The 27218-nt window shown below is 55.0% G+C and overlaps 1 protein-coding gene across 1 annotated transcript; it reads left to right on the top strand.

Moving 5' to 3' along the window:
• On the top strand, window positions 1–25960 carry SYNGR3 (synaptogyrin 3). Its single transcript, XM_064153495.1, has 4 exons — window positions 1–328; window positions 13475–13715; window positions 18300–18442; window positions 21332–25960. Exons 1-4 carry the CDS (start codon window positions 230–232, stop codon window positions 21539–21541), a joined length of 693 nt encoding a protein of 230 aa, XP_064009565.1. The 5' UTR covers window positions 1–229; the 3' UTR covers window positions 21542–25960.
• The last annotated feature ends 1258 nt before the right edge of the window (window positions 25961–27218 follow it).

Genomic DNA, 27218 nt, shown 5'->3' with positions numbered 1-27218 from the left:
CTCGGGGCGGCTGGGAGCGGCTGGGCTCGGGGCGGCTCAAAGCGGTTCGGTTCGGTTCGGTTCGGCTCGGTTCGGTTCGGTTCGGCTGGGCTCGGCTGAGCTCGGCTCGGGGCGGCTCAAAGCGGTTCGGCTCGGCTCGGCTAGGCTCGGGGCGGCTCGGAGTGGTGCGGTTCGGCTTGGCTCGGCTCGGCTGGGCTCGGAGCGGAGCGGAGCGGGCGGCGGGGGGAAGATGGAAGGAGCCTCCTTCGGAGCGGGCCGGGCCGGGGGGGCCATCGACCCCGTGGATTTCTTGAAGCAGCCGCAGACCATCCTCCGGGTGACAACCTGGGTAAGGAGCGGGCGGTCCCGGCCGGGAAATGAGGTCGCGGGGCTCGGTAGCGGGCAGCGGCTGTGCCACGGACAGTGCCCGTTGCAAGGTGCGGTGCCCGTGCAGAGTGCAGTGCCTATTGCAACGTGCCCTGCCCTTTGCAGCGTGCAGTGCCCATGCAGTGCCTTTTGCGGTGTGCAGTGCCGGTGCCATGCCCGTTGCAGGGTGCAGTGCCCGTTGCAGTGAGCAGGCATCGTGCGGTGTGTGGTGGTGATGCAGCCGCGGCGGGTGGCGGCCACTTGTGCAGCGTGGGGCTGGCAGGGGTGACAGGGCTGCCTGTCTCCCGTGGGTGTCCGCAGGGCCATCTCTTGGGAATGGGGCAGGGTGTGGCGGGTGGCTGTGCCACCTCCCCTGGCGCTTGAGGAAAGGACACGGGGATGGGGTGGGAGGCAGAGGACATTTTCCTTCCCTCCACGCTCCGTGTCTGTGACAGCAGAGCTGGGAGCGCCAGCCTTGCCCAGCTCCCTTTTTGCTTCTGGAAGCATGTCCTGGGTTTTTTGGCTGCTTCCCATCTCGTAGTCCCTGCGTGGAGCAAAGAGCAGGAGCTGGACTGTGTCCTGCCCACTCGCAGCAGCAGGGGAAGCTGTGTACTGGTGCTCGAGGGGACCATGATGACACTAAGGACAGCCACTAACTCATCTCCCCCAGCTGGGCTTCTGCCTGCTGAGGTCTGGAAATGTGTATGGCCTTAGGAGGCTGGCAGTGCCTGGCTCATCCCAATAGCTTCCAGTGGGGAGGGTCTGCCTGGCTCCCACCATGGTCACCTTCTGGCTCTGGTGCGTGGCCAGAGGCTGTGGGTGGGCATGGGGAGGTTGTCCTCACTCATCTGGTGCCTCTGCTGTGCCCAGAGTCCCTTAGCCCCCTGTGCCAGCTCTGTGTCACCTTCAGTAGTGCCACATCCAGACAGTGAGTGAAGGAAAGGTGTAATGAGAAGGTGCTGCTCTCTTGCCAGCCAACATAGCAGGTGCCACTGTGGGACTCTCCAGGGTGGAGGGTGCCAGCCAGGGCCCTTTACAGCACAACATGGGGGCTTGTGCTTATCTTTGAGCAATTCCAGCTGCTGTCACCTGCGTAAAGTTAAGCCACATGCTTAAGTGTTCTGCTGGATGGGAGGCAGTGTGATTTCCAGGGCTTTACTACTGGAGAATAATGGAGACAAGATACAGGTCTGGAGCATCTTGGGGTAGACAGGGTGTTTTGGGCAGGATTGGGGCACCTGGCAGCAAGTATTTCCTAGAGGCATAGCCTCAGTTGTAGAAAACTTGATGAGGGCCCACATGGATCCTCTCTGACTGGCAAATTTGGCAGTGGTGTTGGCGTGGGGACTATTGGTTGACCCACAGATTTGTTAGGCTCCTCATCAACTATGTCTGCCACCACAGAGGCAGAGAGCTTGCCATCCTTCTTGTGCAGAGGGGCATCAGATGCTGCTGGGAAGCAGGGGCAGCATATGGAATATGGAGATCCAATGAACATCCCAGCTTAGCAAATGACCATGTGTGTATTCACTGGCTGGTTTGGTCACTGGAGAAGGGAATCCATGAGAACCAAGTGCTTCCAACTGGGGAAACACATCAGCTCAACTCTTGTGGACCCATGGATGGGAGCTCACTGTGCTGCCCCAGCTGTAAATGTCTGCAGTGCTGGGAGTCATCTCCAAACCCCACTGAGCTCACAGAGAGGGGTTTGCTGGGGACCAGGCTCTGGAAGCTCACCTTCAAAGCCTCTTGGACCACTTTGCCCAGGGCAAATCTGTTGGGGACCCTTCATCACTGCTCCAGCTTGAAGGTTCAGGGTCCTGCCTGGCTGTTATTTGGCTGTTTCAGTCTGCATCTGAAACCCTTATACCCATTCAGCTTACAGCTCCAGCTTGAAGGTTCAGGGTCCTGCCTGGCTGTTATTTGGCTGTTTCAGTCTGCATCTGAAACCCTTATACCCATTCAGCTTACAGCTCCTTTCCAGTGAGAGCAGGGACTCGGAGGGGACAAGTGGAGGTTTCCTGCCCACCTGCATTCATGGCTGTCAGAATCTCTTCCAGATTTTGTAGCACAACACATTCCTGGGCTCCCCTGGAGCACTTGCTTTGCTGCTCCTGCCAGGTGGGACCCATGTCAAGATGGAGAGCTTGGATGGAGGAGGCAGCCAAAAGGGTTTGCCTGAGAGGTCTCTGGCTGCCTTTCTGCTCTGCCCTGGCACTCAGAATTGCTGCACCAGGAGAGCGTGGGCAGTGCTGTGGCGTGTGGCATTGTCTCATCACACCATGCTGGTGACATGGACTGTTGCCATGTGCCCCCTCATTCCCAAAGCAAACAGAAACCTTCCTGGGCTTTCCTGCCTGGCATCATGGGTCAGAAGAGCTGCCTGTGCCTGCAGGGTGGTTGTTGAGAAGGCTCTTGAGGTTTTGATGATGATTTGGTTTAGGTGCTGGGGTGGCTTTTCTTCGTGTGGTTTTCCTTCCTGTGCTTTGTTGTTGCATCTTTTTAACCTGTGCCTTTGAATCAGACCTTGGAGTCATGACCCTTGCTGTGTGTCCCCTGGTGTGGAAAATTTGGAGCTGCCTGGGATCATAGCATCATAGAATCAAAGAGGTTGGAAGAAACCTCCAAGCTCATCCAGTCTAACCTAGCACCCATCCCTGTGCAGTCAACTAGACCATGGCACTAAGTGCCTCATCCAGGCTTTGCTTGAACAGCTCTAGGGCCAGTTTGGGTGGGAGTGTGGATGATGGAGAACCAACCAGTAGGAGACTCAGGGGCCAGCCTCAGGTGCCTGTTGTGAGCGAGTTGCTGCTGATGGAGCTGGTAGCCATTGCTGGGGTTTCACCACCGAAGGAGGCTCCAGCTCTGCTTTGTGACTCCAGCAGCTGCTTCAGGGCTGTGAGGCCAGAACTTGGGAGCGAAGGGACTGGCAGGTGAGTGGTGACTTCAGTGTATAAATCCCCAGCTGTTAGTGGTGGCAAAAGGGGATTCCTGAATCTACCTCAACGAACCCACTTCTCCCTGCCAGATGCAGTAAGTCTGTGTGAAGGGAAAAAAAAATCCCAAACCCTCCTGGCTTGAGCTGTAATCAAAAGCTGGAAAGAACCATTTAACAGTTCCTCATTCATCTCTTCCTCCTCTGCCTGCTGCAGTTTGTCAGATGAAGATGTGATCACTCTTGTGGTTTCTGTCTGAGATGGGTTTTTTTGTGCAGCAAACCAAGCTGGACATTCACAAAGGATGCTGGTGAAATCATGAGTTCCCCTCTCAGGGGCTGCCAGCACCAGCTGGACTTTCAAGTGGCTGTGCAGCTCCTCAGGGGCTTTGTTCCTTTAATGTAAGTTCAGGTTTGATTTTTAAAAGCAATTCTGGGCAGTATTTTCAGTAACTCTCATGAATTTCCCTAAGAGCAGCAGTAAAAGAGCAGCATTAGGGGCTGGGCCACCCTCTCCTCCTTCTACCCATCCAGAGGGAACTCAGGGCCCTATTTCACTGCAACACAGAAGAATTTTGGAGTATTTTCTTTTAAAATGCCTCTCTATTGCTCCAGTGACTCCTCCCCAGTCACTGTCTGAACGACCTCCACATGGACAGCCTTGCTTCACCATCTTTGCCTTCAAGCTTGCTCAGCCTGGATAAGAGAAGGCTTCAGGGAGACCTTCTGATGGTCTTTTAGGGCTTAAAGGGGGCAATAAGAAATCTGGAGATATACTTTAGATCAGGACCTGTTGTGGCAGGACAAAGGTGATGGTTTAAACTAAAAGAGGGACAATTAAACTAGAGAGAAGTAATGCTTCATGGTGAAGTTGGTGAGACCCTGGTCCTGGTTGCCCAGATTGGTGGGAGATGCCCCATCCCTGGAACCATTGCAGGTCAGGTTATTTGGGGCTCTGAGCAACCTGCCCTAGTTGAAGATGTCCCTGCTGACTGCAGGGGGTTGGACTGGATGAGCTAGAAAGGTCCCTTCCAATCCAAACCATTCTGTGATTCTCATTTCCTGAGGCTGAGTGAGTTTGTAGCTCATCACTTGGATCACTGGAGAGAGCTTTCCCTCTGCAGTGTTTTACCTCCTTAGGACCACCATTTTGTTTGGGTTTTCCTTGTAACAGTCTCATGCTTTTAAGAGCAAAACCTTTATTGAGGTCCTCAACTAGGGCAGCCAAATCTGATGACTTGGCAGAGGCACAGCAGCAAAGTCACAGTTCCTGTAGCCTTTGATTTGCCACTAAGGAACATCTCTGAGCAGAGGTTCCTTCAGCTCAGACCCAGCAAAGCCTTTTTGTGCTCTGCTTTTACTGCTAAGGGTCTCAGCCCAGAGTACAGCAGATCATAGCCATCCAGCAAAGCAAATGCACTGAGTTGGGACTTTGGTGAAGGCTTTGCCAGGTGGTGGTTTGGTCTACCAGGGGTAGGTGTTGACTCTTGGAGGGAGGGAGAGTGTCCTTTCCATCCTGGGCTGGATTTTGTTTCTCCAGAGAGCTGGTAAGGGTGCTGTTTCTGCTCCTGGGAAAAAGTGTGGTTCTTTTCATTAGGAAAAAACCCAAACTAAACAGGCTCAGAAGCAGAAGAGGCAGCAAATGCAGAACGTGGCTTTAGGAGTGTCGCTAACCTGCACCTTCAAGCCAGAGCACTTCTGAGGAGTTTCACAGCCAGAGTGAAGCTGCAGAGGTTAGGTTTGAGGTGCTGCAAGGTGTACTCTTGGGTGGTCAGGGCTGCAGCCCACAGTTCCTGTAAAGAGCTGGAGCCTGGAAAGCTCCTTTGCTGAAGCAGGCTTTGCCTGCTCTGGATGTCCTGCAGCCTCAGGTGGAGGTGGCTGCTTGCTGTACCCACCCCTGGGCTGAGACATGGATGAGAAATGGGAGGTTGGAACTTGGGTGCTGCAAGCTTCAAGTAGCTTCCACAGCCTTTGGGGACTTCACTGGTTCTTGAGCACTTGAGGCTCATAGAGAAGAGCTTCAAGGCTGGTCTGGCACTTAAGGAGTCTGCAGTGATGCTGAGGATCATTACTGTGATCTTAGCTGCTCTGGACATTGTCTGCTTCTTGGCTGCTTTTCAGTAAGGTCACCAGATTTCTGTCCTGCTTCTGTGTTTCTGTGGGCTGGAGATAAAAGGCAGAGCTGAAATGTAACATTTTGTTGGTGATGGAGTGCTGCAGAAGTATCACTGCATTACCATTGTCCTGTCATCACTGCTTCAAAAGGCCACTGGTTGGCCACGTGCTCTGATGGCTTTGCTAGATGAAGAACTTTGAATGGAATCTGTGTTTCAACCAGCATCTCTTCTTACATCAGAGAGTCAGTCCAAAGTGGGCATGTGAGCGTCAACCTGCCTCCTTTCCCAAGCTGCTGGGACTGATGGACCTGGCCATAACACTCTTATGGGACCATAGAATGGGTTGGGTTGGAAGGGACCTCTGGAGGTCATCCAGTCCAATCCCCCTGCAGTCAGCAGGATTAACAACCTGGATGACTTCTCCATGCTTTCAGAATCATAGAAGTGTCTGAGTTGGAAGAGACCTCCAAAGCTCCTCCAGTCCAACCCTGCTGCAGGCAGCAGGGACATCCTCCACTAGAACAGGTTGCTCAGAGCCCTGTCCAGCCTCACCTTCAATATCTCCAGGCATGGGACCTTAACTCCCTCCCTGGGCAACCTCTTGCAGTGTTCCATCAGCCTCATGCTGCAGAACTTGCTCCTCACATTCATTCTAAATCTGCTCTGCTCTCATTTCAAACCATTGACCCTGGTCCTGCCACTGCAGGCCTTTCCCTCTGCAGCCTTCTTGTAGCCCCCTTCAGGTACTGGCAGGCTGCTCTGAGGTCTCCCTGGAACTTTCTCTTCTGCAGGCTGAACACCCCCAGCTCCCTCAGCCTGTCCCCATAGCAGAGGTGCTCCAGCACCCTGAGCATTTTCATGGCCTCTTCTGGATCTGCTCCATCAGGTCCATGTCCTTCCTTCTTGAGGTCTGTGTTATGGCCAGCCTCACACCAGCCCTTCCATGCCAGATCCTGCCTTAGGTCCTTCCTTTGTAGCCATGTCCATAGCCCTCACAGGAGATCTGATGGCCCTTAAAGTGGCTCTTTAGTCTTCACACCCTCCAGTAAATCTGTGCTGGAAATTGGCCTGTGACTGACAGCTGTGAAGGTAAACTGGAGAGGGACCTGGGAAGTCCAACCTTTGAGGTTGGAAGGTGTTGAGGGAGAGTCTACCTCGTCCTTGAGTGAAGTATCTGCATGAGGCACATACGTGACTCAAACCAAATGCTTCTGACAACCACTCAGTAGTAGGCAGGGTTCAACCTTAATTATTGTCTCTTCTCACCCAAAAGTCCCTCCTTGCTGGGTGGATGGTGCAAGGCAAGGCAAGGATGGTGGCATCTGCCTTGCTGATGCTCACCTCAGAGAGGTCAAGGATCACCCAACCCGTGCTGCCTGCTCTTTGTGCTCCACACCATTGATTGTGAGCTGCAGCAGAACAAATTGGTGGTAGATTCTTTTCCTTCATGCATTCCAGATCCTTGATGTTGACATGAACAGTTGCTTATGTGTGTTTAATCAAAGCAAGCTTTTGCTGCCTCCTCCAAGCCCACACCTTCTGGTGATGGGTTTTTTTTGTAGGTCTTAAATCAACGTTCAGTGCATCAGCAGTGGAAACATCACACCTTAAAATGGTTGACAGGTCACACACTTAAGCTTTCAGCTCGTGCTCTCCTGAGCTGTTTGCTGTTTGTTTGTCTTGCTGTGGCAGTGCTCAGACCACAAGGTCTCCTGAATCATGTTTGATGCACTTGGGCTATGGAAGGCTCAGAATAATGTGGATGAAAAATGAGAGTCCTGGGGTCCAGCTGGCACAAGCCTCAGGAGGGAACATGGATCTGCAAAGTGTGATTACAGAACTGAGCCAGGCAGCCTGGAGAGCCACCTTCTTCCAGATGGTCATAATCTGGTGCTGAGAAGGCAGAGCAGGTTGCCCAGCTTGATGGCCACTTACAATGGTGTTTCCATCGTGGGGCACACAGGTCACCCCAGCACTCTGGGTTCCTGTGAGGTTCTGGCAGCCACTGTGGGTCCAGCAGCCTAGAGATGAGTGCCTGGACACTGCTGAGCAAGGAATCTGCCCTCTCAAGCTCTCCTGCTGCTTTTGGGGGGGCAAAGAATGATATTTCACCCAGCAGGCTTCTGCTGCAGGGCTTTCTGTGTGTCACCTCTATGCCCTGCCTGGTGACCTTTCAGGGCTTAAAGGGAGCAATAAGAAATCCACTGGCACAGAGAACTGGACAAAGATCTCCTGCCCTTGCCACCGTGGGCAGAAAAGAAGCCTCACTTACAGCAGCCTGAGTGACTGGTCCTTTGTCCTGTGTCACAGAGGTGCTGCAGAGGTGTTCCCTCTGTCTTGGAAGCAAGCTGGAAACTGGAGAACTTTGGCAGCTGTCTTGCATGAAGAGCTGGGGGCCCTGGTTTCTCACTGGGTTCATGTAACACTTGCACAAGCAGCTGATCTGCATTACCACGGGTCCAGACCCTTCATGCACCAACTTGACCAGCTTTATTCTCCCTCCCAGGGTGCTACTGAGGCACAGGAGCTCCTTTGTGTGGCTCAGTCAGAGAATCCCAGAATCACTTTGGTTGGAAGAGACCTTTAAGATCACTGACTCCAACCATTAACCCAGCACTGCTAGGTCACCACTGAGCCCCAGTCCTCACCTCCACAGCTCTGCAACCCCTCCACCACTGCCCTGCGCAGCCTGGGCCAGGCCTTGGCAAGCCTGTTGGGGAAGAAATTGTTCCTCATGTCCAACCTAAACTGCCTCTGGTGCAGCTTGAGGCCATTTCCTCTTGTCTCTTCCAGGGGAGAACAGACTGAGCTCCCCAGGGCAAGTCTGCATGGAAGGGATGGGAGAAGACAGCTTTCTTGCTTCCCATCCCTCCCTGCAACTGGCTGTGGAGAGGCTCACTAATGGTCAGTGCTGCTGGAGCCATGTGCCAGGAGCTCCCAGCTGCTGTCTGACACAGGGAAGAGGCAGGGCTGAGCCACCCATTCTGGTGGCCACAAGAAGCCAAGCTGCAGGCAGATTTATGTGCAAGCTTTGGCAGGCAGGATGCAGTTTTGTAGTGGGGCTGCTGGAGGTGCTCCAGGTTGGTCACTGGGTCTTGCACCAGTTCACCCAGCAAGAGAGAACTTGTTGCTTTGTGTTGTTCAGCTGGAAAGTGTCCTGTGGTGCTCAGGCTCCTCTGCAGAGCCTGGGAGATGTGGAGGAACCCTGATAGAAGGCTGGTCAGGGTTGGGGTGCAGTGACTGGCAGGGCAGATGCCCCTGCCCTGTGTGTGCCAGCGACCTTGGCGCTTGGTCCTGCCTTCTGTCACAGCTCTGGTCATGAGGATGGTGGTTTTGGGGACTGAGCTGACCAGCAGGTGGAGGTGGGAGGTGGAGGAGCACCTGTGGAAAGCAGGATATCTGCAGCCCTGCTCAGATTCACAACATCTGGCTAGTGGTGGAGCAGCTGACCATGTTCAAGCCTGTGATGAACTGATTGTGGTGGGGCTGAGCAGAAGTGGGTTGCAAAGGTCCCTGGAAAATGACACTTAGTTAGCACAAGCTCTTAAAAAACATCCCCCAGTGCCATGGCCACACATTTCTTGAACACTTCCAGGGATGGGGACTCCACCACCTCCCTGAGCAGCCTGTTCCAATGCCTGACCACTCTTGCAGCAAAGAAATTGTTCTTCATGTCCAACCTAAATGTCCCCATGCACAGTTTCAGGTCATTCCCTCTCATTCTATCACCTGATACTGGAGAGGAGAAACCAAACCCACCTGGCTCAAACCTTCTTTCAGGGAGTTATAGAGAGCAGCAAGGTCCCCACTCAGCCTCCTCTTCTCTAGGCTGTGAACAACCCCAGGCTCCTCAGCTGCTCCTCACCAGCCCTGATCCTCCAGACCTTTCACCAGCTTTGTTGCCCTTAAATCCACAGGCAGTACACACTTGAGGAGGTCTCCAGGGCTGAACTGGTATCATGACAGGAGGCTGGAGCACCTCTGCTATGAGAACAGGCTGAGGGAGCTGGAGGTGTTCAGCCTGGAGAAGAGAAGGTTCCAGGGAGACCTCAGAGCAGCCTGCCAGGGAGGTCCAAGAAGGCTGCAGAGGGACTGTTTGCAAAGGCCTGCAGGGACAGGATGAAGGCACAGGATGTGAGGAACAAGTTCTGCACTGTGAAGGTGCTGGAACACTGCAACAGGTTGCCTAGGGAGGGAGCTGAGGCCCCATTCATGGAGCTATTGAAGGTGAGGCTGGAGAAGGCTCTCAGCAACCTGCTCTAGTGGAGTATGTCCCTGCTGCCTGCAGGGGGGCTGAACTGGGTGACCTTTGGAGGCCCCTTCCAGCCCAAACCACTCCATGGTTCTGTGATTCTGAAAGCATAGAGAAGTCATCCAGGTTGTTAATCCTGGGAGGACCAAGTGAAAGACTTCCTGGGGAGGCTGAGTGCAAGTTTGCCAATCTGCTAGAGGAATAATCCCATGGAATCAGAGCTCCTCAATTATTCATGGTTGTATTTTTTTCCTTCCAGAATCCCATTATTCCTTCCAGGGCCTGTGTTATAAATGCTGCTGCTATTTCTGATGGTAAATAACAATTTTGTATTATTTATGAGGAGATTTTTTTACAACTGCTGCTATTCCAGCTGCTACCAGAGCTCTGGGAAGATGGTGATGATGACTGTTTGTTGTTGTTGTTGTTGTTTCTTCCTTTACAATGCCACCCTCTCACTCTTTGCCTGGTGCTGCTGGTGATAGAATCAGAGTCACAGAATTGATTGGGTTGGGAAAGACCTCAAAGGTCACTGAGTCCAACCATCAACCTGAGACCACCATGGCCACAGAGTCATAGAATGGTTTGGGTTGGAAGAGACCTTGAAGATCACCTAGTTCATGATGGTGGTGGTGATGGTGTGGCACAATGGAGACATCACAGAGCATTGTGGTGCTCTGTAAGCAGGAAAGGGAGTACAGATGGAAGTGAGTGGCTTGAGTTGTCATTGAACCCATGGCTCATCCTTGAAGCTGAGATGAGCCAGGAGTGGATGGGGACAGGACACCAGGACATGGTCAAATGTGGAGAGAGCAATCATAAAACCATAGAATGCACTGGTCTGGATGGGACCTCCAAAGCTCATCCAGTCCAACCCCCTGCAGTAAGCAGAGATATCCCCAACTAAAGCACGTTGCTCAGAGCCCCACCAGGCCTGACTGTGAATGTCTCCAGGGGTGAAGCCCTGCACAACCTGTTGCGGTGTTCCACCAGCCTGAGGTGGCAGAAGGTCTGATTATCTCTTGTGACAGCCGTGGAGAGGTCCATGGCACACACATGTACCTTCTGTCACCTGCTAGGGCTCCAGGAGAAATGAAAGGGTGCGCCTGGACTTTGCAGAGGTACATTTGGAAACTCGGTGGGGATTGGAAGGGACCTCTGGGGATCATCCAGTCCAACCCCCCTGCTAAAGCAGAGCACCCACAGCAGCTTGCCCAGCATCACAATGCCCAGCTGGGGTTGGAAGCTCTCCACACAAGGAGACTCCACAGCTTCTCTGGGCAGCCTGCTCCAGGGCTCCAGCAGCCTCACACCAAGGAAGTTTCTCCTCCTGTTCAGGTGGAACCTCCTGGGTTCCAGATTGTGCTCACTGGCCTTTGTCCTGTCCCTAGGCACCACTGACAAGAGTCTGGCCTCATCCTCTTGCCCCCCACCCTTTAGAGATTGGGAATCCCCAGGGCCAGGCATCAGCTCTGTGGGTGAAGTGCAGGTGCCTTTCCCAAGGCCACCAGCTGCAGGTTATCAGGTGGCATTTTGTCAGCTCCTCTGCCTGTCACTAGTCTCACTCAGTCTTACGTACTTCATGTCAGGCTGTTAGTGAAGAAGACAAAGTGCCCAGACAGGGAAGTGTCTAGAGCAAGAGCTCACCATACCCTGAGACTCCAGCTGCTGCCTGTGGGCAGCTGCCATGCTGAGGGCTGCTGGAGGAGCCTTTTGTCTCTTCTCCTGCATATGTGGCCTCCAGCTGTGTCCTGTGAGCTGGTAGTGGGGGGGAGGTCTGCAGAGGTGGTGATGGCAGCAGGGAGTGAGATCAGAGGTTCACATCGTGCTGGAGGGGTGTCTGCTCCTCTTGCTTTCTTCTCTGCTCACAGCTTGGAGATGCAAACAGCAGCACAGGGCTTTCTGGGCTCTGATGGAGCAAATTGTAGTGCAGCTGCTCCTGTGGCTTCCACTTGCTGCCTTTGGAGTTGGAGGGATGAGGGAGATCACAGAGTCACACAATCACAAAATGGGTTTGGTTGGAAGAGACCTTTTAGATCATGGAGTCCAACCCTTAGCCCAGCACTGCCAGGTCACCACTAAACCATGGCCTTCAGCACCACATCCCCATGGCTTTGATCCCCCTCCAAGGCTGGGGACTCCACCACTACCCTAGGCAGCCTGAGCCAGGCCTTGACAAGCCTGTTGGGGAAGATATTGCTCCTTGTGTCCAACCTAACACTCCCCTGGCAGTTTCAGGCTGTTTCCTTTCCTTCTGTCAGCTGATACTAGGGAGAAGAGACAACCCCCACCTGACTCCAGCCCCTTTTCAGGAAGCTGTAGAGGGCAATGAGATCTCCCTGCAGAGGTCTGCTTTCTCCAGACTAAGCAACCCCAGTTCCCTCAGCTGCTCCTCACCAGCTCTGTTCTCCAGACCCTTCAGCAGCCTCCTTGCCGTGCAGCATCATTGATGGAATTAATTTAGGCAGCATTCTGCATGCTGCCATCCATCTCCTTTCCTGCCTGAAGGGACATGAGGCACTCTCAGATCCCAGCAGTGGCACCTGGGCAGCCAACAGCAAGTCACAGAATCAGAATCAAGCAGGTTGGAAGAGACCTCCAAGCTCATCCAGTCCAACCTAGAACCCAGCCCTGTCCAGTCAACCAGACCATGGCACTAAGTGCCTCGTCCAGGCTTTTCTTCAACACTTCCAGACACGGTGACTCCACCACCTCCCTGGGCAGCCCATTCCAATGCCAATCACTCTCTCTGCCAACAACTTCCTCCTAACATCCAGCCTAGACCTCCCCTGGCACAACTTGAGACTGTGTCCCCTTGTTCTGTTGCTGGTTGCCTGGCAGAAGAGCCCAATCCCACCTGGCTACAGCCTCCCTTCAGGTAGTTGCAGACAGCAATGAGGTCACCCCTGAGCCCCCTCTGCTCCTCTGTCCCTTTCAGGACCAGAGCCATATCAGTGAATAGTGGATGCAGGCACTGCCAAACCAGGTGAGAAATCCTCCTGTCCTTCAGAGGGCCACTTGTCCTCCTGCCCCACTGTGCCCAGGTCAGCTGCTCCCACCTCCCCACGCTGCCTTGTCCCATCTCCTGCCCACCAAGCATCCATCCAGTCCTTCCCAGGTCACAAAATCACAGAATATTAGAAGTTGGAAGGGACTTCCAGAGATTATCAAGTCCAACCTCCCTGCCAAGGCAGCATCCCTTAGGCTACTTCACACAGGAATGTATCCAGGTGGGTTTTGAACATCTCTCCACAACCTCTCTGGGCAGCCTGCTCCAGGGCTCTGTCACCCTCACTGTAAAGAAGTTTCTCCTCATGTTGAGGTGAAACCTTCTGTGTTCCAATTTGTATGCATTGCTCCTTGTCTTACTGCTGCTGACCACCAAAAAGAGATTGGTCTCATCCACTTGACACCCACCCCTCATGAGGTCATCTCAGTGACTTCGTTTCTGCTGCTGTGCAGTGTCACAGAGGTTATGGAGCAGAGCCTGCCAGTGGAGAGCAGCAGAAGCAGAACAGCCACGCAGAGACATGTCTCACCCCTTTGTTTTAACCCTCCCCATCACGTCTGGAGCAGAACCTCTCTTCAAACGCTCTGCAGAGCCAGCCGCTGAGAAGCAGAGAGGCTCACAGCCCAGGGGCTCCTGGGTACCATCCTCCATCCCGCTCCTTTGGGCCACCGAGCAGGCGAGAGTTGGGCTCGGTCTGACAACTGCCCCCGTGGCACGGAGCCGGAGCCGGGCTGGAAGCCACCGATGCCGCGGCTGGAGGCCGAGAGCTGAGGGTCAGCAAGCAGCAGGTCGGTGTTTTCTGCTTCCTCCTGCAGATCTTCTCCATCGTGGTGTTTGGCTCCATCGTTAACGAGTGCTACGTGAACAAGGACAGCCAGAACCCCGAGCTGCTCTGCATCTTCAACGAGAACGAGAGCGCCTGCGGCTACGGCGTCGCCGTCGGCATCATCGCCTTCTTCGGCTGCATCTTCTTCCTCGTGGTGGACCTCTACTTCCAGCAGATCAGCAGCGTCAAGGACCGCAAGCGGGCGGTGCTGCTGGACCTGGGCTTCTCAGGTACGCCCTGGGCTTTGCCGTGCCCGGCTCGGGGGTGCCCTGGCAGCGCGGGGTTGCCGCCGTGCCCCCGGCTCCGGCGCCGCTCCTGCTCTCTCCTCACGCCCTGTGAGCTTGGTGCTGGAGAGCAGGAGTGCTGCATGGGCTGTGCCCTCCGCCTGCGAGCTCGGAGGCAGCAGTGAGCGATCGCAGGGTCGTGGAATGGTAGGGGCTGGAAGGGACCTTGGAAGAGCATCCAGTCCAACTCTAATCCCAAGCATTTGTACTTACTCCTTCAAAGATGTAGTGAGAGGTTCAGAGACAGTGGTGGATGGGATAACAGCAAAGCCAGGGGGAGGTTTGCTGACAGGCACCGACAGTCCTGGAGGTGGAGGAGGACTCTTTAATAGCACCACAGTGTTAAAGCCTGAAAGGAAGGCAGGTAGGGGGCAGGAAGTTAGAGGAGGTATCTGTGGCACCCACAGACCACCACCTAAGATTACACAGGGTCACAGAACAGTAGGCCTTGGGAGGGACGTCAAAAGATCATCCAGTCCAACGCCTGCCAGAGCAGGAGCACCTAGAGCAGGTCACACAGGAACACTTCCAGGTGGGTCTTCAGTGTCTGCAGAGAAGGAGACTCCACAGCCTCTCTGGGCAGCCTGCTCCAGGGCTCTGTCACCCTCACAAAGTGTTTCCTTATGTTCCTATTGAACCTTCTCTGCTCCAGCTGGCACCCACTGCTCTTTGTCCTGTCATTGGACATCCCTGAGCAGAGCCTGGCTCTGTCCTTCTGGCACTGCCCTGCACATCTTGATCAACGTGGCTGAGGGCAGCCCTCAGGCTCCTCTGCTCCCTGCTCAAGAGCCTCAGCTCCCTCAGCCTGTCCTCACAGGCAGATGTTCCACTGCCTTCAGCAGCTTTGTGGCTCTGCACTGGACTCTTCCAAGTTGGTGTGTGGTGGCTGGGGGACAGTGATGTGTCCCTGTCTGTGTCATTCTGCAGCAGGAGACATTGGCTGCGCTGGGTTTGGTGAGGCCACCCAGAGAAGTGAGCCTTGGCATTTGTGACTTTCTCCTCCAGCTGCTCTTCCAGCTGTACCAGGAGCTGTGCTCCTGCCGTGGTCGTGGCTCTACCAGGTCTTCCCTGATCTTTGCACTCCTTTGTCTGTGGATCCTAGACTGATAATCATCTCCTAGATTCTGTGGTGCTTTCTGGCATCTCCTTTTCCCCAGCGTGCTGGAGGGTGTGGAGCTGCTGCCATGGCTGGGTCTGAGAGTGACACAGGTGGCCTCACCACACCACTGGAAGCTCACCTCAGTTTGTGTGGTTTAAAATCTGTGAGTAGCAAGAGACACCCCCAACACACCCACCTACACCTGGGGCTGCTGGTTGGCACTGCCAGCCCCTCTGTGGAACCAGGACCATGTGGGTGCTGGATGAGGGCACAGCCATGTTCCCAGTGAAGTGCTAGGAGGGGATCAGCTCCAGTTCCTTGTGTCTGATTCATGCTGTTGGGTGCAAAGTCTCCTCTCAGAGCAGTGCCAGCAGACGGTAAAGATGCTCACAAATGAAAATAAAAGCTGGTACAGAACAAAAATAGTTCCCCCAGAGCTCCCTGAGCTCACATTCAGGCATGTGTCAGTTCTCCAGGCTTAGGATGACACCAGGGTGGCCTTTCTGCTTCTGGAGATGCTCTCCATGCCCAACCCCATCTCCCCTGCAGGCAGCAGCATCTGCCTCTCTCTTTCCCCAGGGCACTTATCCTGGATCCCTTCTCCTCAGGGATGCAGGCTGAGCTGCATGTGAAGGGGAAAGGCTTGTTTTTGGATCAGAAAACCTTTGGGAGGTCCACGTGGGTGGTGGTCCACATGGGTGGACTTCCCACAACCAGAACAGTCCCAGGTAGAAGCTTCTGGCTGGAGAAGCTGAGCTGGAGCCCTGGGAAGGTCTCATACATCTCCGTGGTGCAGAGGAAATTGGTAGCTGCAGTACCCAGCAGAGGCAGGAGGCAGTGCACATCTGCATGATGTCATCTTAACTCTCGACAGCCCTCGGAGGACAGCAGTAGGAGGTGGGGCTTTGTGGCACTGCTTGCTGGACAGTCCTGTCACTGGTGCTCTGTGGCAGTGTCCTACCCAGGAGTGTATGAGGGACGATGGACTGCAGCAGACCCCGATGTGAAACAGAGGAACAGTCCTCCTGAGCCAGCTCACCCTCTACAGACCAGTGGAGCACTCTAGTCTTGTTGGAGACCCCCATGCTCCTTGGCATCCCATCCTGAATGGCCCCAGAGCTTGTCCCTCAGCATTCCTCTGCTCCCTGCAGTGTAGATACTGCTGGGAGCTGCTCTCAGATTTCATCTCTGCTCTTTTGGCATCCAAGCACCACTGTCTCCAGGGAGGTGCTTCCTTTTTTGAGTGAGAAGCTCTGAACTGAGTCTTGCTTCTCCAACACAGGAGGGCAGTGATCCCTGCTGCCATGATGTTTGCTTCCCAAGGATCTGGAGTTGAGGAGTCCTGCAGCTGTGCAGCATCTGGAGATGTGGTTCAGCATCTCCTGCACTCAGTTGTGCTGGGGGAGCACCACATTGACCCCATGCTGGTCACCCAAGCTGCAATCAGTGCTGGATCTTGGTCATGCACCTTCCTGTGCCTGCATTTAAGGGTTGGATCTGCTTCCCCTTACAATGGCCAGCTGTGGTAAAGCCCTTTCAGAACAGATCTGTGGAGCTAGAAAGCATCTCTGCCCCTGAAGGTGAGGTCTCATTTAATGCTGACAAGTGGAAGTGAAAATGAAGAGGCCAAAATCTGGGGTGATTGTGGTGGTGAGCATGGGCTGTGTTCAGCCAAAAAAGGGCTGTCTGCCACCTGGGAAAGCAAAGCCTGACTGAACCTGGCTGGAGCTTGTGTTGCTGTGAGGGCTCAAGCAAGACCAGGATTGGTGGGAAGGCTCCAGGCCCACTTGTGCAAGAGGAGATGAGGAGGGGAAGCAGAGGTGAGGAGGGTAACTCACACTGGCTCTGGGCCTCTGTGTGCATTTTAGCTGCTGCCTAGCAAGAGCTGGCACTGAAACAGGCTGCCCAGGGAGGTGGTGGAGTCCCCAGCCCTGGAGGGCTTTGAGAAATGTGTGGCCATGGCACTGTGGGACATGGTTTAGTGGCCATGGGGCTGTTGGGTTGATGGTCTTGGAGGTCTTGTCCAACTGAAATAGTTCTGTGATTCTATAAAGGGACCAAAAGAAGCTTCTCTTCCCTCCCTGCAGCCAGCCTGTGCTTTGCAGCCTGCTGTCCCATGGGACTGGCAGTGTGGCTGCCCATACTGATGTGCTCACACTGGTCACACTGGAATGACAGAACTCTCCAAGAGCAGACTGGTTTGGGTTGAAAAGGACCTTTAAAGGTCGTCTAGTCCAGCCTCCAAAGCTTGGGTCTCTGGGTACCCAGGCAAGAAGTTGCTGGGTAGCTCAGCATCCTGCCAGTGCCCAGCATCCCCACATGCACTGACATCCAGAATTGGTGGGTCTGGGAGAGAATTTCTGTGCTGGGGCTGCTCAGGAGAGCTGGAGACCCTTAAAGCAATGTGATGGAAAGCTCCAGGTTGTGCAGCTCCTCTCCCCAGAGCTGGAAAGCATCCCTGCTGCTCACACTGGGTGCTTGGGGCTTGTCTGTTTTCTGAGCTCCTTGGCATCAGGCAGTGCTGCAGGCTGGTGATTGAATTAGGGGAGCTGCAGCCCTATCTCGTTCAGCCAGCCCTGGTTCCAGGAAGGAATAATCAGCAGAGTGGTTTGGTTCAATCCCCCAGAGCCTGAGGAGGCTGAGAACAGGAGCAGAGTCAGGGTTGAGCTGAGCCTTCTCACACGAAGCTCCTGATCCTCCATGGACAGCTCTGCTCCATCCCTGCCCTGGGTGTGGCACACAACAGTGAGCTCATCTGCTGTACTGATGGCATACATGGACATCTCAAGGTCACTTGTCACCCCCGTGTTTGGAGCAGGGGTTCATCTTGGCCTCTCCATACCCCTGGCTGACTGTTCCTGGCTGCTTTTCAAGCTCTCTGTCTGCATCCTTGGGAGGGACCAAGGCATAGCCCTGCACAGGAGAGCTGTGAAGCTGTCTCCTGTGTCAGCCAAGCAGCCTGTTGCTGTTCCCAGGGTGCAGGCTTCTTCTGGCTGAGGTCTGCAGTATCCATCCTGAAGTCTCTAAGAGCTGGTGGTGTCCAGGGAGCAGAGGATATGGTGGATCATCACATGGGTGGTGCTGGAACTGAGTTGGTGGTACCTCGATGCTTGCAAGCAGGCTGAAATCCCTGAGGACCACATATCTAGAGGGGCTATGCTGTCCTTGTAGGTCCTTGAGACCAAGCTGAGAGGTGAATGAGCTGAACTTCAAGCAGGCAATGTGTTGGGTGACTCTACAGGGTCACTTCCATCCCTGGCTTCCCAGTGTTTGCAAATCAGCCTCTCTTAGAACAGCTCCTCTTGGGCCACGCCACAGGCCAGGGCACCCAAGAGCATGGTTGGTGGCAGCAGGTTTGTGCATCAGCAGAGGTCCTTGAGCAGAGGAGGTGGTGGGCAGGGACAGCACTCACCAGCTCTGTTCTCTTTCAGGTTTCTTGTCTTTCCTGTGGTTTGTAGCCTTCTGCTTCTTAGCAAACCAGTGGCAGAGGACGACGATGAGCAGAGGGGTTTCGCAAGGAGCAGATGCTGCTCGGGCAGCCATCACCTTCTCCTTCTTCTCCATCATTGTCTGGGTGAGTTCAGCTTGGGAGCCAAGGTGGGGAGAGGAGAAACGAAACCTGAGCTGGGCTCAGCACTGAGGATCTGGGGCAGGGTTTGCAGAAGTGAATGCTGGTGGTCAGGAAGGGGCTGTGCTGAGGAAACTCTCCAAGCAGAGGTGAAACCTGTGGTTTCTGACTGGGAAGTGTCAGTACATTCCTCCCTCCCTGGGGAATTCCAGACTTCCCCTTCTCCTGCTGCTGGAAAGTTGTGTTCCCATCAAAAAAGTGGCACCACAGCCCTGCTGCCCTCATGTCAGAGCCTCTTTAGACACCCAGCAGTGGCTTGGTTGGAGGCAAACAGGTCCCCAGGAGCAGGATGCTCTGCTGAGCTGGTCTGAGGGGATGGCAGAGGAATTTTGGGAGCTCTCAGGCCCACCAGTTCAACCTCAGGGAGCCTGGAGACAGGGGCTTGCAGAACCCCCTTTTGCTCCTGCTCCTAGGCTCTGCGTGTCCCCAGCGCCATACAGAAGCAGAGGGAAATCTGCCAGAGGTGTGCAAAGCCCCATGGGGCCCTTGAACCCCAGCTGCTGGACCCCAGGTGTGCCTGGGGGTGCCTGTGCTGCTTGGGGGGCTCCTGCTCTGGAGGCATGGAGGAGCAGGGATTGTTGTTTCATCACCACCATCCCCCTGTGGGCACAGAGCATGCAAGGTGTGCACTCATGTAGGTTCAGACTGGAGAGGAGAGAAGGCTCCAGGGAAACCTTCTGGTGGCCTTTGAGAGCCCAGTCAGAAAGCTGGGAACAGACTTCTGAGCTGGGCCTGTAGTGACAGGACAAGGGGTGATGGCTTGAGGTGAAAGAGGGAGATTTAGACTGGAGAGAAGGGAGAAATGTTTGATCCTAAGGGTTGTGAGACCCTAGCCCAGGTTGCTCAGGGAGATGAGAGATGCCCTATGCCTGGAACCACCCCAGGTCAGGTTGTTTGTGGCCCTTAGCAACCTGCTCTAGTCACAGCTGTCTCTGCAGACTGCAGTGGGGTTGGACTGGATGAGCTTTCAAGCTCCCATCCCCACCCAAACCAGTCTGGGCTTCTATGAATTCCATGTTGCCTTAAAAGAAGTGGGGCAAAAGCCAGTCAGAGGCTTTCCAGCAGCAGGCCTGGCTCCAGTTATTCACCACTTTAAGTGCTCCCCACTCTATTATTATCCAGATAAATCTCCTTTAATCCCAGCTCCCTCACAGCTCCTCTCCATCCCCAGACTGCCACACTGCCTGTTAACTGCAGGGAAGGGAGCTGCCTGATATGCTCTCCCCAGCCCCATCAGTGTCTGCTCCTACTACAGAGAGGGCAGTGGGGGGACACCACTCCCCTGCCACCAGCACAGAGCATGGCTGGAGGGTGAGGTCCCCCCAGCAACCCCTCCGCTGGTACCTTTGCTAACTCCAGATGCTTGGTGTGGTCAGCACTCCACCAGCACCAGGGAGGAGGTGCTGGGGGGTGGTTGAGAAGGTGCTGGGGGTGTCAGGGTGAGGCTTTTTGTTTCCTCTCCTTCCCTGAGCCTGTCACTTATAAACTAATTGAATTGTTGATGAAGCCTCCTGAACTCAGAGCGAGCGTCGGCGTGCCCGCTGCTCTGCCACCCACCGTGCCCACGCCTGGTGACCTCAATACTGGCAACCTGCAAGAGGCTGAAGGACTCTGAGCACAACTGACCTATTTTTGCTTGGCCCCAGGGCTCAGCAGCATTTCCCTCCCAGCAGCAAATGGGTTTTATTGGTGCCAGTGGGGCCAAGTCTGCACAGCCAAGGGACCTGTGCCTGAGCTGTGGCCTCTCAACCCCAGGCAGAGCGTTAAAGGTCAACCTATCCTGTGGGAGAGGCTTCTTTAGTGGTAGGGTTGTGGGCTGGGGTTGGTTTTGCTCTTGGAGTGGAGCCAGCAGCTGCCTGGGGTGCTGTGATGTGCTCGGTGCTTTGCAGTGAGCTGGGGGATGTAGGGGCCTGGGAGGAACATGGGAGCTTGAGGTGGCACAAGGTGCTGGGGGGACAGGGGGCATTAGGTGGAGGGATGTCTTGTGAGGAGCAGCTGAGGGAGCTGGAGGTGTTCAGCCTGGAGGAAAGGAGGCTGAGGGGAGACCTTCTGGCAGCTCCCTGAGAGGAGTTTGGAGCCAGGTAGGGGTGGGTCTCTTCTCCCAAAGAACAAGTGACAGGACAAGAGGAAATGGCCTCAGGTTGTCCCATGGGGAGCTTCAGGTTGGGCATGAGGAACAATTTCTTCCCCTAAAGGCTCTTCAAGGCCTGGCCCAGGCTGCCCAGGGCAGTGGTGGAGTCCCCATCCCTGGAGGGGCTCAGAGCCACAAAGATGTAGTGCTGAGTGCCATGGTTTGGTGGTGACCTGCAGGGCTGGGTTGGGTTTGATGGTCCTAAAGGTCTCTTCCAACAAAAAAGCACTCTGTGATTCTATGATCCCATCGTCTGGGGGCCTGGGAGGGTGTGGGGACACGAGGCCCTGGTGGGACGTGCCATCATGGTGGGCTTGGGTCCTGGGGGGATGTGGGGCCATGTGGGGACACGAGGCCCTGGTGGGACGTGCCATCATGGTGGGCTTGGGTCCTGAGGGCATGTGGGGCCATGTGGGGACACGAGGCCCTGGTGGGACGTGCCATCATGGTGGGCTTGGGTCCGGGGGGGATGTGGGGCCATGTGGGGACACGAGGCCCTGGTGGGACGTGCCATCATGGTGGGCTTGGGTCCTGGGGGCATGTGGGGCCATGTGGGGGCACGAGGCCCTGGTGGGACGTGCCATCATGGTGGGCTTGGGTCCTGGGGGGATGTGGGGCCATGAGCTGCTGGCAGGGGTCCCGGGAGCAGGCGGTGAGCTGGCCCCGGCGCTGGCCCCGCTCCGCTGAGGCTCTGCCCCCCGCAGGCGGCGCTGGCGCTGAAGGCCCTGCAGCGGTACCGCCTGGGCACGGACATGTCGCTGTTCGCCACCGAGCAGTTCGCGGCCGACGCCAGCGCGGCCTACCCCGGCTACCCCAGCGGCAGCGGCGTGGAGAGCACGGACACCTACCAGAGCCCTCCCTTCACCGAGACCTTAGAGGCCAACCCCAAAGGTTACCAAGTGCCAGCGTACTGAGGGGCAGGGCTGGGGCGAGGCAGCCGCCGCAGGGAGCCGGGCGGTGCCCAGTGTGTCCAGCGCCATTCCCTCCGCCATGTGGCCAGGCGGTGCCGGGCTCCTTACTATTAGCTAGTTGTGCAGTGGGGTCTGTACAGTGGTATTGGTTCTTGTCTTACCTGGTGCCAGGGGTTTCTAAAAGCAGTGTTCCCTCTAAGTCCAAAGGAAGGAAGGAAGGAAGGGAGGGAGGTTGCTACCACATCACCCGCACGTAGCCGGCGCCGAGCCGAGGCCCTCCCTGAGGCTTGACGCCAGGCGAGCGGCGCTGGGCTCTGCCCAGCACCCAGCACAACGCCAGGTGACTTCCCTTAGGGAACTGAGGAGCTGTCGGATCGTCTCTGCCAGGGCTCACACAGAAGCCAGCTCCCGGCGCCGAGGGTTGACCTCGGCGGGAGGCTCTTTACCGTCAGAGTGGTGGAGCGCTGGAGCAGGTTGCTCGGAGCTGTGCTGGGGGGCCCATCTCTGAGGACACCCAAGGCCAAGCCTGGAAGGGAGCAGCCTGATCTAGGTGGAGATCAGGAGCAACCTGATCTAGGTGGAGGTCATGGTGGGATGGAGATCAGGAGCAACCTGATCTAGTTGGAGATCATGGTGGGATGGAGATCAGGAGCAACCTGATCTAGTTGGAGGTCATGTTGGGGTTTGAGATCAGAAGCAACCTGATCTAGTTGGAGATCAGGAGCAACCTGATCTAGGTGGAGGTTGTGTTTGGGTTGGAGATGGTTATGTTTGGGTTGGAGATGGTTGGAGATCAGGAGCAGCCTGATCAAGTTGGAGGTTATGTCAGGGTTGGAGATCAGGAGCAACCTGATCAAGTTGGAGGTCATGTTTGGGTTGGAGATCAGGAGCAACCTGATCTAATTGGAGGTCATGTTGAGGTTGGAGATCAGGAGCAACCTGATCTAGTTGGAGGTCATGGTGGGGTTGGAGATCAGGAGCAACCTGATCTAGTTGGAGGTCATGTTTGGGTTGGAGATCAGGAGCAGCCTGATCTAGTTGGAGGTCATGTTTGGATTGGAGATCAGGAGCAGCCTGATCTAGTTGGAGGTCATGTTGGGGTTGGAGATCAGGAGCAACCTGATCTAGGTGGAGGTCATGTTTGGGTTGGAGATCAGGAGCAGCCTGATCAAGTTGGAGGTCATGTTGGGGTTGGAGATCAGGAGCAACCTGATCTAGTTGGAGGTCATGTTGAGGTTGGAGATCAGGAGCAGCCTGATCTAGTTGACTGCAGGGGGGGTTGGACAAGATGAGCTTTGGAGGTCCCTTCCACCCTCATGCATCCTGGGTGCAGGTTGGTGGTGGAGCCTGCCCCATGCTGCGCCCAGCGCAGAGCTTCCCTCTGAGGTGTTCCATGGAAGGTGCCAAAGCGAGCAGGAGGTGAGCAGTGGCTGTGTCACTCTGCTGCTGTAAATGTTTTGCTGTACAAAACCCAAAAGGCCAAGCAGGTCTTTGGACCTGAGCTGAGGGACAAGTGGCATGGGGGAGTGGTGGGCACATGGTGGGTTGGGGGTTCTGCTGAGTATCCAAAATGACTTTTTGTGTGCTTAGGCAGGCTTGAGGGAGTCAAACCCAAAGGAAAGCTGTTGAGCCATGGCTGGCTGTGAATCCAGGGACAGCCTTTGAGCAGGGCAAGCACAGCACCTTGTGGGTCTGCTTCTTCACCCAGAGGTTTGCAGCCTTTTACATGGAGCTTTTGGTTGGCAACATTGAGCTGAGGCTCGAACCCAGGTGCTGCCAGCAGGAGAGTGTCTCAGTGACCAAAGCCCAAGGAAGTTAGGAGTGGCTTTGAGCTTGTAGTTTCATAGTGAGGGCAGCCACCCTCTGTCTCCAGCTGCAGCAGAACCTCGGCCTTGAAGGTACCTTTTACCCTGTGCTCTAGAGATGAGGAATTCAGGTGGAGAACTGGAAGGACTTCATGCTGAAGGTCCAGCACTGGGGACCTCGCAGCCCTGGGTTTGCAGGTGGTGGGAGAGAGGACTGAGGAGCACCCACAGAAGATGCTCAGGTTTGGTTTTCAGCTGCAAAAGTCATCCAAAAAGGTGTCAAACCCAGCAGGGTCCCATCAGGAACCTGCCTGCTTTCCACACCAAGCTGAAACTTGAATTCCCACCACCTTGGTGGCAGCTCCATCCTTAGAGCCCCCCCCCCCAGCTGTCCCACTCCCCAACTTCCCAAGGAGCTGGGTTTCACCTTGCTGGTTTTACACCAGGAAAGGTTGTGTGCTGCCTTCTGACCTTGTGCCAAGCAATAGTTACCCACTGCCCCAGCTCTCCTTGGAGCAAAGCCACCCAGCAGCTTTCCTGCCACCATTAGGACAACTCCTTCCTGCTGAGGACCACCTTAATTGGGCAGCAGAGCCCATCAGGAGCCAACTTAGCAGTGACAAAGGACAGGACTTGGCTCCTCTGCTCTTGCTGCGGGGTTAAAGATGCGCTGGCAGCACTCTGTGGGCACTGAGCTGCTCCTGCTCCAGAAGATTTCAGTGAGGGCACTTTTCAGGCAGTGTTTCCCAGCTCAGACACTTCTGCCAGGCTGCTGCAGCCTTGGCCACACGTGGTGGCACCAAGGAGGGGGCTACAGGGGAGCTGCAGAGGCACTTCTGGTAAGGGCCTGTTCTGACAGGACGAGGGACGATGGTTTGAAACTAGAACAGGAGAGCCCAGGGAAGTTGTGGGCACCTCACGCCTGGGAATGTGTGAGACCAGGCTGGATGAGGCCTTGAGCAGCCTGCTCCAGTGGGAGGTGTCCCTGCCCATGGTAAGGAGATTGGCACTGGCTGATCTTTAAGGTCCCTTCCAACTCAAGCCATTTTAGGAGTCTATGAAGACCCAGTGTCCCACCGTGGTCTCCACCATGGCTTTCCCCATGGTGGCAGCACCCAGTCTGAGGTCCAGGTGCTGTCAGGCTATGTAGTGCTCAGCCCTGCTGCCTGCAGCAGAGGCAGGAGCATCAGCCAGGAGGATTCTGCACTGCTTTATCAGAGCTGTCACCTGCCTGGCTAATGCAGGGAGTGACCCGGGAGCATCTGTGGGTGGCTTGTGCCAGCAGGGCTTGGTTGGCAGTGAGACATCCTTGTACTATGGAAAACAAGAGGAGAAACCTTTGGTGTGAGGGTGCTGGAGCCCTGGAGCAGGCTGCCCAGAGAGGCTGAGGAGTCTCCTTGTCTGGAGAGCTTCAAAACCCATCCAGGCATTGTGATCCTGGGCAAGCTGCTGTGGGTGCCCTGCTTTAGCAGGGAGGTTGGACTGGATGATCTCCAGAGGTTCCTTCTAAACCCACCTGAACATTAGATCAGCCTGGTCTACTGGGAGCTGTCCTTGCCTGTGGCAGATGGGGTTGGAACCAGATGATCATTAAGGTCCCTTCCAACCCAAACCATTCTAAGACCCCAGGTGAGCTGCTGTGGGTGCCCCTGCTTTAGCAGGGGAATTGGAACCAGATGATCATTAAGGTCCCTTCCAACTCAAACCATTCTAAGACCCCAGGTGAGCTGCTGTGGGTGCCCCTGCTTTAGCAGGAGGGTTGGAACCAGATGATCATTAAGGTCCCTTCCAACTCAAACCATTCTAAGACCCCAGGTGAGCTGCTGTGGGTGCCCCTGCTTTAGCAGGGGAATTGGAACCAGATGATCTTTAAGGTCCCTTCCAACTCAAACCATTCTAGGACCCCAGGTGAGCTGCTGTGGGTGCCCCTGCTTTAGCAGGAGGGTTGGAACCAGATGATCTTTAAGGTCCCTTCCAACTCAAACCATTCTAAGACCCCAGGTGAGCTGCTGTGGGTGCCCCTGCTTTAGCAGTGGGGCTGCACTGGATGATCTCCAGAGGTCCCTTCCAACCCCTCCACCATCACCACCCCATGCTGGGATTCTAGGATAGAGCAGAGCAGGGAATCCCAAAGGCCTGAGGAGACTGCAGAGGTGTTGTGGAGTCAGCCTCGCTGCGGGGAGGGGGCAGAGGGGCTGTGAGAAGGGCTGGGGTGGGGGTAGACCTTGTAGCAATATTTTCCTTAGAGGGAACACTGCAGTTTTAGCAGCACAACCAGGACTTGTGTTAATATTTTAGCAACCATTATAATCAATTTAAATGTTTAAATTGATTGTCTGTGAAGATAATGTTTGTTCAGTACCTTGTAAAGTTGATTTCTTGGGGATTTTCTTTCTGGGGTGGGGGGGATGGGGTGGGGTTGTTTGGTTTGGGTTTGGGTTGTTTTTTTGTTTGTTTGTTTGCTTTTCTTTTTTTTTTTCATTTCCTAACTATATAAAAACTGTTCCAGAGGTTTGTTTTGGTTTTTTTTTTTCCCTTGTATCCAAGCTCTGTCCAGCTGCAGGACATGTCCTGAGCCCTGGTGTAACCATGCTGAATATTACAACATCTGAATGTACCCACCGAGGCCTGCCTTGCCTTTCTTTCCTCCTCCCCACCTCTGGTGGGACACTCACACGTGCACACCCCCACTCTGTCCCCATGCTGGGACTCACCCCAAGAGCTGCAGTGGTGGCACGGGGAGGACAGCAGCACTGCTTCACTCCTCACCCCAGGATGAGGCACTGAAGCTCTTCTTGAGGCCAGCAGCTCTCCTAAGTCAGTGTTACCTTCACCCCTTCACCGTCCCCTTCTCTCTGCAACCCCCAAACCACCTAGGGCTGACTCTTCCCAAGCCCTGCCTGCTGCAGCTTTGAGGTCACCCAACCGAAACCAGGCTCCCCTTAGTGATTAGTTCCTTAGTGGCTCACCTCATGACCTGTGTGGGGTCAGCATTTTGCACACTAAAAGCTGCTGTAGATAGCTGCAGGTTTCCTTCCAGCCCAAGGTGTGCTGTGGGGAGGGGACAGGTTGAATCCCACTCAGGCTCATCCCTAGTGCTCAACAAAGCCAGCTGCTGGCTCCTGCTCTTGGGTCACAACAACCCCATGAATGCTTCAGGTGTGGGGCAGAGGGGCTGGAAAGGGTGCAGCAGAAAAGGACCTGGGGGTGTTGGTCAACCGTAGCTGAAGATGAGCGAGTAGTGTGGCCAGCAGGAGGAGGGAAGTGATTGTCGCCCTCTGCTGGGCACTGGTGAGGCTACAGCTTGACAGCTGGGTTCAGTTTTGGGCCCCTCACTCCAAGGACATTGAGAGGTTGGAGCAGGTCCAGAGGAGGGCAACAAAGCTTGGGAAGGGTCTGGAGAACAGAGTTGGTGAAGATGAGGGAGCTGGAGGTGTTCAGCCTGGAGAAAAGGAGGCTGAGAGGAGACCTCATAGCTCTCTACAACTCCCTGAAAAGAGGCTGGAGCCAGTTGGGTGTTGGTCTCTTCTCCTTACTAGCAAGGGATAGCATGAGAGGAAATGGCCTCAGGTTGCCCCAGAGCAAGTTTAGGTTGGACATTAGAAGAAGCTGCTCTAGGGTAGGATGTCCCTGCCCATGGCAGAGGGGGCTGGAACTAGATGATCCTTGTGGTCCTTTCCAACCCTGTCTGAGTCTATGATTCTAAGCTTCTTGAAAGGGTTCTCAAAGCCTGGACCAGGCTGCCCAGGGAGGTGGTTGAATCCCCATCCCTGGAGGTGTTTCAAAGCTGCAGAGATGTGCTGCTGAGGGCCCTGGTTTATCCTCAGCCTTGTTAGAGAATAGTTGGACTGGGTGAAAGGTCTTTTCCAAGCCAA

Source organism: Pogoniulus pusillus, chromosome 13 (assembly GCF_015220805.1).
Source record: "Pogoniulus pusillus isolate bPogPus1 chromosome 13, bPogPus1.pri, whole genome shotgun sequence".
Taxonomy (NCBI): domain Eukaryota; kingdom Metazoa; phylum Chordata; class Aves; order Piciformes; family Lybiidae; genus Pogoniulus; species Pogoniulus pusillus.
The sequence above is the reverse complement of the archived record's forward strand: the minus strand, read 5'-3'. Positions and strand labels throughout refer to the sequence as shown.

What these genes read in the sequence shown, in the direction of transcription:
- SYNGR3 (XM_064153495.1), top strand. Translation starts at nt 230, where the DNA reads ATGGAAGGAGCCTCCTTCGGAGCGGGCCGGGCCGGGGGGGCCATCGAC. An exon ending in GCTGGACCTGGGCTTCTCAG is followed by an intron (nt 13,716 to 18,299) that starts GTACGCCCTGGG and finishes GTTCTCTTTCAG; the next exon opens with GTTTCTTGTCTTTCCTGTGG. An exon ending in TCTTCTCCATCATTGTCTGG is followed by an intron (nt 18,443 to 21,331) that starts GTGAGTTCAGCT and finishes TGCCCCCCGCAG; the next exon opens with GCGGCGCTGGCGCTGAAGGC.